This window comes from Centruroides sculpturatus, unplaced genomic scaffold (genome assembly GCF_000671375.1).
Source record: "Centruroides sculpturatus isolate CEXI.00-Female unplaced genomic scaffold, Cexi_2.0 scaffold57, whole genome shotgun sequence".
Taxonomy (NCBI): Eukaryota; Metazoa; Arthropoda; class Arachnida; order Scorpiones; family Buthidae; genus Centruroides; species Centruroides sculpturatus.
The window spans coordinates 604,610-616,389 of NW_019384382.1; the positions used below are offsets into that span (position 1 = coordinate 604,610).

The 11,780-nt window shown below is 27.7% G+C and overlaps 3 protein-coding genes across 3 annotated transcripts in view; 2 read left to right on the plus strand and 1 right to left on the minus strand.

Annotated features, from left to right (window-relative positions):
• Positions 1–2,913, plus strand: part of LOC111617936 (SWI/SNF-related matrix-associated actin-dependent regulator of chromatin subfamily A containing DEAD/H box 1-like) — a 57,627-nt gene extending 54,714 nt beyond the window's left edge. The window contains exons 18-19 of the mRNA XM_023359325.1: positions 2,292–2,401; positions 2,472–2,913. Of these exons, the coding sequence (XP_023215093.1) occupies positions 2,292–2,401; positions 2,472–2,527 (166 nt within the window). The 3' untranslated portion in view covers positions 2,528–2,913. The remainder of the gene's footprint in view (positions 1–2,291; positions 2,402–2,471) is intronic.
• Positions 2,851–4,151, minus strand: LOC111617937 (intraflagellar transport protein 88 homolog). The gene is made up of 7 exons (XM_023359326.1): positions 4,142–4,151; positions 3,966–4,077; positions 3,765–3,880; positions 3,580–3,698; positions 3,248–3,345; positions 3,125–3,173; positions 2,851–3,049 (listed from the first exon to the last, which is right to left on the minus strand). The coding sequence occupies exons 4-7, from the start codon at positions 3,668–3,670 to the stop codon at positions 2,946–2,948; spliced, it is 342 nt and encodes a 113-aa protein (XP_023215094.1). The 5' UTR covers positions 3,671–3,698; positions 3,765–3,880; positions 3,966–4,077; positions 4,142–4,151; the 3' UTR covers positions 2,851–2,945.
• Positions 4,152–4,199: 48 nt separating this feature from the next.
• The window catches only part of LOC111617939 (SWI/SNF-related matrix-associated actin-dependent regulator of chromatin subfamily A containing DEAD/H box 1-like), a 10,624-nt gene continuing 3,043 nt past the window's right edge, over positions 4,200–11,780 (plus strand). The window contains exons 1-6 of the mRNA XM_023359328.1: positions 4,200–4,304; positions 4,378–4,521; positions 4,860–4,955; positions 7,283–7,375; positions 7,455–7,573; positions 10,209–10,391. Coding sequence (XP_023215096.1) covers positions 4,248–4,304; positions 4,378–4,521; positions 4,860–4,955; positions 7,283–7,375; positions 7,455–7,573; positions 10,209–10,391 — 692 coding nt within the window. The 5' untranslated portion in view covers positions 4,200–4,247. The remainder of the gene's footprint in view (positions 4,305–4,377; positions 4,522–4,859; positions 4,956–7,282; positions 7,376–7,454; positions 7,574–10,208; positions 10,392–11,780) is intronic.

An 11,780-nucleotide genomic window follows, 5' to 3' on the forward strand; every position in this document is an offset into this window, starting at 1 on the left:
TCTTGGGCTACTCAAATATTTTACGTTTTTGATACTAAATTAACTTCTGAAGTATAATTTTTTATTGTTTTTATATTTTTCAATATATTTATTTTGTTTGTACAAAGTAAAGAAATAATTTTTAACGATACAATAGCCATGATTATTATTTTAAAAAGTTTACGTTAGGCTTAACATTGACGAAAATTCAACGCAGAGCAACACGCAACGGAGAAAAATTTCAGGATGGGATAGTCAATGTATTTTTTCGTACATAATCAGTTATCCAAAAAGTAAGTTATCTGAACAACCCCAGTCCCCAATTGATTCGGATAAACGACGCTCTACTGTATGATCTTTGTTAGTTAATTTATTTGAACCCTGTTACATGCACTGTATAAGTTTCTTTTTGAACTAAATGGAATAAAGATTAAAAATATGCAAAATCATTATTTGTTGATAAATATAAAACTTTTTATATAATTCTGTATCTGGACTGCTGTGTGTTACTATGTATATAATTCATCTCTGTAATCTAAAAGGTTTTTTGGTAGATGGACTCACAGCACTTTTAGTTAGGAACTCACTTTTATTCTTTAAAAAATGACATATGCATTTCGGGTTAGTATACTCATCCAACCCCTCTTCAGTGTCTTAAAATAAAAGTTGTGTATGGGCTAACACTACATCTAAACACCAACCATTTGTTTTCCATTTAAAATGCACTTGAAGTGTTTGCATAACATCTCTTCTTTAAAATATAAATAGCATACGAACAATCAATCTAACTAGACATTACATTAGAATACCACTTTTAAATTCACATTTTAAAAGTGGTATTCTAATGTAATGTCTAGTTAGATTGATTGTTCGTATGCTATTTATATTTTAAAGAAGAGATGTTATGCAAACACTTCAAGTGCATTTTAAATGGAAAACAAATGGTTGGTGTTTAGATGTAGTGTTAGCCCATACACAACTTTTATTTTAAGACACTGAAGAGGGGTTGGATGAGTATACTAACCCGAAATGCATATGTCATTTTTTAAAGAATAAAAGTGAGTTCCTAACTAAAAGTGCTGTGAGTCTGTCTACCAAAAAACCTTTTGGATTACAGAGACGAATTATATACATGTACACAAAACTTTTTATACTCGAAAAACTAAGCATTTTGCAGTCTGTCACAATGAAAAATTAAATGTTAGAGTAAAAATATTAATTTGCAAATTACTTTGCTATAAATATCACTGAGTACATAATTTTTCATGTAGAAAATATTAAAAAAAAGTTTAATATGTAGAAAAATAAGTCTATACTGCCATTTTACAAACTGCAAAGGATTGTTTCTTTCTCGCCTGTAAAAACACATTACTCCATTCATCCACTGTGAAAATTTGAGCAGTTTTTGACTTTTTCTCAATAACCCCAAAATCTCTATCATCAGGCAAAAATGTCCCAATATTATTTATAGTCAGCCATTTGATCTTTCTTGAATTCTTTAGAATCTGAATCCAAATTAACACAGTTTTGACAAAAATTGTAGTTTTATCTAGTTCCTGTTTCACTATGTTATCATGTGATGAGAATATGAGTCTGGAATTCAACATACTTTAGGAGACAGAATCTACTTTCTGAGAACTTTTAGATGCTGGTCTCATCCCAGATGTATAATACATATTGTTGGTCTCAGTTTCCATATCATGTACTGTACAGTATATGTTTCTCAACTAGTAAGTTTATGCCAATACTTTTAAAAAGGCAGTGTTTTCTAAAGATCAAAAGTAAGTCTGAGGGTACTACATCCTAGCCATATCAACTTTTCCCAAACCTGAAAATCCATTTTTCTGGAGTGCATTTTCAAGATAGTGAGGCTGCCTGTGATGCTTGCAACCCATATTTTTACACTCAGAACAAACACTTCCATTCCTTGAGAATCTATGTATTGCAGCACTGATGGAAAGTATGGACATTTTGGGGGACTATGTTGGAAAGTAATCCTAATTTATTTCTGCCACTGCCAGGTTGGGCTGAGGACTTTTGGTCCATCCCTCATATACAGATTTTGAAAACCAAAATAAAAGTAATTTGATACAATTCTAGAAAAAACTTAAAAGGCATTTTTTGTGAATATTTTGAATATATACATTTCAAAAATACATTTTATTTCCCAACTTTAGCGATTATCCCATCATGAACTATCTATATACATTTCAATGCAAACTGAGAATAAGGCACAGTTTAACATTGCACAATAACATAAATTACTTTTCTATTTATCATTATAATCATTGTTACTTATTAATTTGTTGTAGAGAAGTTCGGGTCATTAGAATGATTAGTGAAAAAACAATCGAAGAAAACATTCTTCGATGTGCTCAAGATAAACTGAAGCTAGAAAGAGATATTACTGCTGATAATGAAGGTAAATAAATTTCTATAAAATTTTAAAAATTAATAACAAATATTAATATTGCTATTTTTGTTTTTTGTAGAAAGTGAAGACCCAGTGAGTGTAGATAAATTATTACGATCTGCCTTAGGACTATAAAAAGATTATGGGGATCATTTGCCATCTATTATAATCACAACTGGGAGGGACCATTCTTATACCATGTTATTATAAACTGTTTTGAAGTTTCAACAAGTTGTACAAGCAAAAGTTTCTCTGGAAAAAAGAAATATTTCAGTGTTTCAATCAATGAAAGGAAGGATCTTTCAGATGAGATATTTTAAAACTTGTGTCTGTCTCATAAGCATGCAAAATTTAATCTTGTACACAAAGTGGTGACAAAATATAATTTATCTAGTATTGTAATTATCGTGAAGGTGGCATGTTTGGTTTGAGTATCATCTAAGGTAGCACTCATCTCAAATAATTCAATGAAGGTTTTATTTTATACTTTAAGAAAAAAATAAATAAATTTTGTCTCAGCACATTTTTTCATAGATACTAATCTAGATTGTCATTAATCTGGTAAAAGATCATTCACTTCTATGTCATCATCAAAACTAATTGCATTGCATTTTTTACTTGTGACTGAAGCGTTATCATTTGTTAGCTGCTTGGCATCTGTAAGAAGTTCTGTTACTCATTGATAGATTTAGTCTAAAATTAACTGTACAATTTGATTTTAGAGAAACATACCATTGATAAAAGTTAATTTCTGTTGAAATTGCTCATACATTTTCATATCCTATAAAATTAACAATTGCATAAATAAGCAGAAAATTAGTTCAAATTTTTAATAATATGAACATTTAGGCTTACTTCATATTTCCAGTTTTCTATCTTTCTTAACTTTGTTACATATTCATCAGCTTCTTCTAATCCTAAATCAGATGATATTCTAGCCAAAAATCTTAAAGCTGTAAGTATAAATTTATCAAATTTACACATATGCATAAATCCTTAATGTATTTGCAAGAATAAAACAAATAAGTTCAATATTCTGTTATTAAAAGTCTACTATTCTCTTCTATGAAGTACAGTTTTGGTAAGATAAAATTTGAATGTATTTTGAAAAATGCATTCTAATTTTTAAACATATTTAATTCTTGCAAATATAATGGGAGGATACTGAAACATTAATTTTAACATACATTCTATATTTTGAGGGAATTTTTCATGAGCATTCCTATAAATTTCTAGAGCTTCATTATAATTTCCATTTCTCCTATGACAACTTGCCATTAGTAAAAGCCATTTGGAATTATTCGATCTGGAATGACAATAACGAGGAATGATTTAAAGAATAGTTTTTTTGATAGAGATATTTTCAACTCACTCAATTCTTGAAGCTTCTCTGAAATATTCTATAGCTTTCTCATAAATCTGAATATCAACATAGTACACTCCCAGCCATCCTAGAATGTCTACGTTGGATGGAAAATAACGATAGGCCTATTTTTTATTAGATTACAAATGATTGATAAGAAACAGCTCACATTTTTTTTTGTTTGTTAATAAACTATAAGTAAATTTATACTTGTTCATAATGATGCAGAGCCTGTTGTCTGTCACCTTCAGCATCATACAAGAAACCAATTCTTGATAACAGTTGGGGTTCGGATGGTACTAGAGAAAGACACTTTTCATACCTAAACATAAAATTTTATTGTAGAATAAAATTTAATTCTTTATAATTAAAATAAATGTAATTACCATTTGATTGCATTATCNTTAGTTATAAAATTATTTTAAATATTTAATTTCTAAATAGGTACTAAAACAACTTCCTGCAAAACATGATGAGGTTAAATTATGTCCAATGGCAGAGGCACAATACAAAGAATATACCAACTTAGTTGCAGAATTATCCAGTAAAGTAAGTATTTTAAAGATTTGATCATATACAAAAGAAAAAATGATATATATCACTTGCTCTGCTTTGTTATCAGGTTAAGAAAAGTACAGAAGAGAAAGTACACACAAATGGTATAGGAATGATGATGGAATTAAGGAAATTAGCTAATCATCCTTTATTAATTAGGAGGTTGTACACGGAAGATAAACTTCAGCAAATGGCCAAATTAATGCTAAAGGTAGTAATATTAGACAATTAAAATTAATATTAACCACTCAGCAGTGAGGGATGTATATATATCAAATTCTTTGGGGGTATTGCCAAAAACTACTGCGAAAAAAATTCACATAAAAAATGAATTGTGTAACAATAAAAAAAGACTTTTCTTTACTAGACATAACTGTTTACAAAATATTTTTCCAAAACAGTAATGAGAAAAAAATGCATGAAAAAATACTTTAAAAATTTCCCAGGTATATTCTCCACTACTTTGGGATAGCACCATACCTGACTATCCATCCCACTGCTGAAAGGTTACATTTTTAAATTTTATAATAATAATATATTTTTTTGTAGGAACCAACTCATTGTGATGCAAATCCTGAACTAATTTTAGAAGATATGCTTCCTATGTCTGATTTTCAATTACACAAGCTCTGCCATCAATATAAAGTAAATATTATTAGTTTGATTTTAGTTTAAAAATTATTAATGATATAATGATACATTATTAATTACAGTTTGCATTAAGGTTTTATCAATCTAATAGCATATCCTATATTGCACATCCTAATAAAAGGATGTATATAGCACAGATTATATCCTACTGGATTATTTTTTTAATAAAACAAATTTAAGTTCATAAAATATAAACATTATTTCTCAAGCTTATAATTAAACATATGATTTTTAAAAAAATATACACTGTTGGACAAGCAAAATGCAACACTGTGAAAGAAGCTTCCATTGTTTCAATATCTATAGTCCATTGTGTTGTATTGCTTGGCCAGCAGAGTATATTTTTTTAATAAAGAGGAATAAAATAAAATCAAACAAAATTAAATTATCAACACTGAAGCAATTATCTTTTCTTATATTTGAATCAGTCTTTGTTAATTTATTATTTGTATCACAGATGATTTTGTTATCTATATTAGATAATAATACAATGCCAAACATTTTTTGAATTCATTTTATTTTAGTTTATAATAATGTAAATTTGAATTAAAGACCCCTTTTTCAATTTGCAGATTCAGTCTGATTGTTATACATAACAATAAAACAGAATCTATTGAATTGAAATATAAAATAATTTTCGAATAAAAATTAGTTTATATTTTACTTAAATGCATTCGATATATGTAAATAAAATTCATTACTTAACAAATTTTGCTAAAAATGCATGAAGTTTCTAAATTGTCAATTAGATTTTCATTTTACATAACTGAATTAGATATATGCATATTAGATAGAGTCCCAAGTCCAAATATTCTATTAACTCAAGAAAAAATTTGATTAATTGAAAAATTGGAAGTAATTCTATTAGATATGAAGATGCAAGAACAGTAACAAATAAATTTTGTTTGGTTTATTTGTCATCCAGATTAATTTAAAATAATTTTTTATCTGTAATATTGATATTTAGAATTTTACAAGATGGAGTCAAGGATTTCTTGTTCCAATGTTTTTACAAATAAGTAAATTGATTTTGTAGTTGGTATCAATAGCATTTTACAATCTCTAGTCTTGTATCTGAAATCTTTGATACCAGATAGACTTTGAATTTTGGGATGGCACAAATTAATATTATTAATAATTAATAAATTAACTGGTATATTTACCATAAAAAATCCACCTTTAATTTTCCAACATTTGTTTTCTGTGTAATCCTTTTAAATGATCATCTTCAGACTCATTAAATATGAAATTATAACACCATAATAAACAATCATTGTCAAACAAATTTAGCAGAACAAGTTTAAATAAATACAGAAGCTTTTAACTTGTTTAAAATTATTTAAACTTATCACTTTGCAAATTATTTTTCACCTCCAAATGAACATGTTTAAAAATAGTAATATAACTTGATTTCTTTAAATGTACAGTATATAAACATTTAACTATTTGTAAAATCATGTAACTTGTTTATGTATGTAGTGTTCTCCAGGTGTTTGATAGAGACAATATTAAATGGTTTCATTATGTTTTTGCACTTATTTTGAACAATGTTACAAGTAAAAACATGCAACTTAGTATGTTTTTCTTGATTGATTGGTCTATAAATTATAAATTACAATAAACAACTATAATATTAAAATGTTTGTCATATGTATAGAGTTTTATGCCATCAGAATGGAATAAAGACAAGTTTTTTTTTTCTTTTTTTAATATTACTTGCTGAGAACTTCTTCCATGCTCTTTAAAATGGATTTTTGGAAATGTATAAAAGTCTATTCTTTAAAGTGAATGCAGTGAACACTTTATTACAGTTATTTTATTGCTAATAAGGATAGTTTATTTCTATTTTCTTCACTTTTATAACAATTTAAAAGGGATTTTTTGGACAAATAAATCGAAATATTATGTCCTTCGAATTAGATGTTCACCTGAGTTCAAGAATTACTCAGAAGACAATTAATTCTCAGATATTTTATTTAAATGCATTTTGGATTGGAAATCTTGCCAATTACTCATCAATAAAAGGTACAATGTGTAACAGAGATTACATTGATATTTCTGACTCTTTGAAATATCAGTGTGACAAGGTGTCAGGTATTAGCTCACATTTATTCAGACTTTTACATTTTATACTATTTTATCTTTTTAATAATAATTGACATTTAAAGATACCTGTTTAGATTTTTATTTATGAAAAATTATATGTAATAATCTGTTTTGTATGCATTATATGCTGCAAGATGACAAAATTATACAATTAAAAAAATACTTATAAAAATGATTTTTTAGTTGATAATTAATGATTTATTGAATTATTTCAGACTGTTTCATCATTTAAATTAAGTCCTGAAACAATAGTGAGTTCTGGTAAATTTCAAATGTTAGATAGCTTTATACCTGAGCTAAAACAAAATGTAAGTTGAATACATTAATAATCAGATTTAATAAATTTTTTCAAAGTAAAAATTAATATAACAAAATTAAATATTCCAGGGTGATAGAATTTTATTATTTAGCCAGTTCACAATAATGTTAGACATCTTAGAAGAATACATGAATATCAGAAATTACAGGTTTCTACGAATGGATGGCTCAATACCTGTTGCAGATAGGTAAGTGCTGTAACTCAGATGCCAAATTTATACATTTAACTTGATAAAAAGTTTAATTAAATTTTAAGTATGAACAATTATGCATATTATTTGTATTGTTCAAATTATTCTTTGTTATTGCTGAATTTTTTATTGTAAAAGACTACCAACACAACATCTCAACTATCACTTCACCAATAAATGCTTTTTGTGAATATTTAAAATTGCTAAGAATCTGTTATTTCTAATTCACTCATTTAATTACACCAAATAATTGTAAATTCAGCAATAAGGGAATCTATAATGTAATCTTATTAACTAATTAAGTAATTTGATAGCATTTGCAATTGAGAATGTTCTATTTATAAGCATTGTTTATATGAAAAGTATTTTTATATTTTGTTGGATTATGTTTTGAATCATCATTTTAAATGTATGTTTAGCTCTTGGTTTAATGTTGTATATTTTAATTGTACTTCATCTAAGACAGGAGTGAATCATGTTGCTCAAACGTCTAATAATAATGAATAATAATGAGAAAAATAGCTTTTTATTCCCATTGTTTATATCCTAATAAGCATAACATTATCAAAAAATAAACAATATTTATTATTATATAGAAATAGAATTTGTATCATAAAAATAAACAATTATTATTTATAGTTTCTCTCTCTTATATTTTTACTAGTAGCCTGCGACGCCCCCTAGTGGGCGTTATTTACAAATTTCCATGAGGCACGGTTCCTTTGACTTGTTTGTTCCTATCAATATGCCGTACAGCTCTGTTAAAGTCCCAATTGTAAGATTTACCCTCCGAATGAAGAGGTGAGCTGTACCCTCCGAATGAAGAGGTGAGCTGTAGCCCCTGTGCGAACGATAAAGTCAAAGGAACCATACCCCTACTCGCGACCCTTTGTGAGATATAAGCCCCTAAAATAATAAATTCCTATTACAAATATACTGAATTATTTATATTGTTATATTGACCAAATAATAATTTATAGGCCAATGAATAATAATAATTTATATTGTTAATTTAAATAATAATTAAAATTGTTAATTTGAATGTTTGAAATATGACACACGATAGGGGTGCCTCTAGTGTCCGTTATCAAACGGTTACGCGGACAGACACCCGTTGAACGGTTACACGGACAGACACCCGTTATATATATAGATAAATAAAGTGCATTATTTACTATTTGTGATATTAGAATGAATATATATTATTTTTTAATTTTTAAGTTAAAGATTTTTTAATCGGATAAAAATCAACAGACAGTTTTTATATTTTCGTTTATAAGATTTTTAACTTAACTCTTCTGAGGTTGAGAATTTAAAAAATTATTCTGAATGTTTTTGTTTTGAAATGATATAGAATCTGGCAACTGAAAGGACTGACAATATTGATTTGCTAGTATTGCTTCAACTTTTTTTGAAGGGGCAAAACTGCATGTTATTCTCAACACTATCTTAGATATCTGGGAGATAAAAATAACAGCATAATTTATTAGGATATTCTAAGTTTTTGGTTTTCTATCTGAAAATGAATTGATGTGGCTTTATTATTTGTGGTGATTAAATTGTGAAGAACAAAACTTGTATAGAGAGTTAAAATGAGCTCATTATGTATTAAATATCTGAGACTTATTTGACTGATATAATCTTTGTTATAATCTATACTAATATTATAAAGAGATAATGTTTGTAAGTAAGTAAGTTTGGATGTAACGGGTAATCTCCGAAACTACTCATCCAATTTCAAAAATTCTTTCACCAATATTTAGAATAGAACTTCAGGGTGGACATAGGCTATATATTATTCCGTTAAACATTCATATAAATTAAAAGATATAATCTAGGTTAAGGCTTTTAAATCCAACAGATGGCGCTACAAGTACGATGCCCTAAGTTTGCTTTTCTGTGAGGCATTACACTTTTCTGTGAAAATGAACTAAAGCAGATCATCTTCTATCTATCTATATAAATAAAAATGTAATGTTCATTTGTTCCTACCGATTCCTTTGACATTTTGACATAATGCTGCATTTGAATATGCACGTGTTTTTATATAATATACATGTCGAAATTCCCCCCACTGAAGGGAGGTGGTTAGGATTAAGGCTTACCGTAAAGAACTCTGCTTCTATTTATACTATTTTAGATGCGGGTTTTTGCATTTTTGATTGCGTTTTAATAGGGTACATCAAGAGAATGTACACTAAGAAGAAATTTTTCGAAAAATTTCCCCCATGGGGGAAATTATACATTTATAATAGATACATTTTGAGCCACAACAACGCGTGGCGGGGTCTGCTAGTCTAACTATATACAAAGAAATAATTTTTATTTATATTTATTGCAATCAGTTCTTTATGTGTGTGTAAGTGATAATTTACTGTATATATTACATAAATTGAGATGAAATTTTGCTTTGATCCATTGATCCATGTCGATTAATAATTACTATTTTTGCTATTTAGCCAAGAATTATATTCTCTTAGACTAAGAGACCTTTTTTTTTTCTTTTTAATCACAAGATGTGATGCATCATACATCATTCTTACATTGCAGAGATTGTTAAAAGTATTAATTCAAATTTTTCTTAAAATTTATTATTAAAATTGATATATGTACTAACAATTATTTTTTCTAGGCAACCACTCATAGATGAATTTAATGAAACTCCAGAAATACTGGTGTTTCTATTGTCTACTCGAGCTGGAGGACTTGGCATCAATCTGACCGCTGCAAATGTCGTCGTAATTCACGACATAGATTTCAATCCATACAATGATAAACAGGCAGAAGACAGATGTCACAGAGTTGGACAGACCAGGTAAGTGAGAGATTAAGACTTTATTCGATTATAATAAATATCTGTACCAGTTCTTTTTTTATGTTAATATTTAAAGGAATATCCCTTACTTGTTCCATTTTGCATGATAAGAAAAAATGTCACTGATCTGAGAAATTCATAGTGTTTTAAAATTAACATTTATTTGAAGTCTTACAGATTCTAGTTTAAATTTTCATGTAATAAAGATTATTATTTTTTAAATGAAATCAATTTTAAAGCATAAGGAACAAAATATAAACAGAATTGCTAAAAATCAAGAAAATGTTTTAAGAAGTATGCAATGACAATGATTGTGTGCGAGAATTGAAATACAGTAGAGCGTCGTTTATCCGAAAGAATTACAGTTGGCAAATTTAAATTTTCGCTAGTGCTGTGGCATTGCAATCTTTGGCTATGCCTTGGGCTACTCAAATATTTTACGTTTTTGATACTAAATTAACTTCTGAAGTATAATTTTTTATTGTTTTTATATTTTTCAATATATTTATTTTGTTTGTACAAAGTAAAGAAATAATTTTTAACGATACAATAGCCATGATTATTATTTTAAAAAGTTTACGTTAGGCTTAACATTGACGAAAATTCAACGCAGAGCAACACGCAACGGAGAAAAATTTCAGGATGGGATAGTCAATGTATTTTTTCGTACATAATCAGTTATCCAAAAAGTAAGTTATCTGAACAACCCCAGTCCCCAATTGATTCGGATAAACGACGCTCTACTGTATGATCTTTGTTAGTTAATTTATTTGAACCCTGTTACATGCACTGTATAAGTTTCTTTTTGAACTAAATGGAATAAAGATTAAAAATATGCAAAATCATTATTTGTTGATAAATATAAAACTTTTTATATAATTCTGTATCTGGACTGCTGTGTGTTACTATGTATATAATTCATCTCTGTAATCTAAAAGGTTTTTTGGTAGATGGACTCACAGCACTTTTAGTTAGGAACTCACTTTTATTCTTTAAAAAATGACATATGCATTTCGGGTTAGTATACTCATCCAACCCCTCTTCAGTGTCTTAAAATAAAAGTTGTGTATGGGCTAACACTACATCTAAACACCAACCATTTGTTTTCCATTTAAAATGCACTTGAAGTGTTTGCATAACATCTCTTCTTTAAAATATAAATAGCATACGAACAATCAATCTAACTAGACATTACATTAGAATACCACTTTTAAATTCACATTTTAAAAGTGGTATTCTAATGTAATGTCTAGTTAGATTGATTGTTCGTATGCTATTTATATTTTAAAGAAGAGATGTTATGCAAACACTTCAAGTGCATTTTAAATGGAAAACAAATGGTTGGTGTTTAGATGTAGTGGTAGCCCATACACAACTTTTACTTTAAGA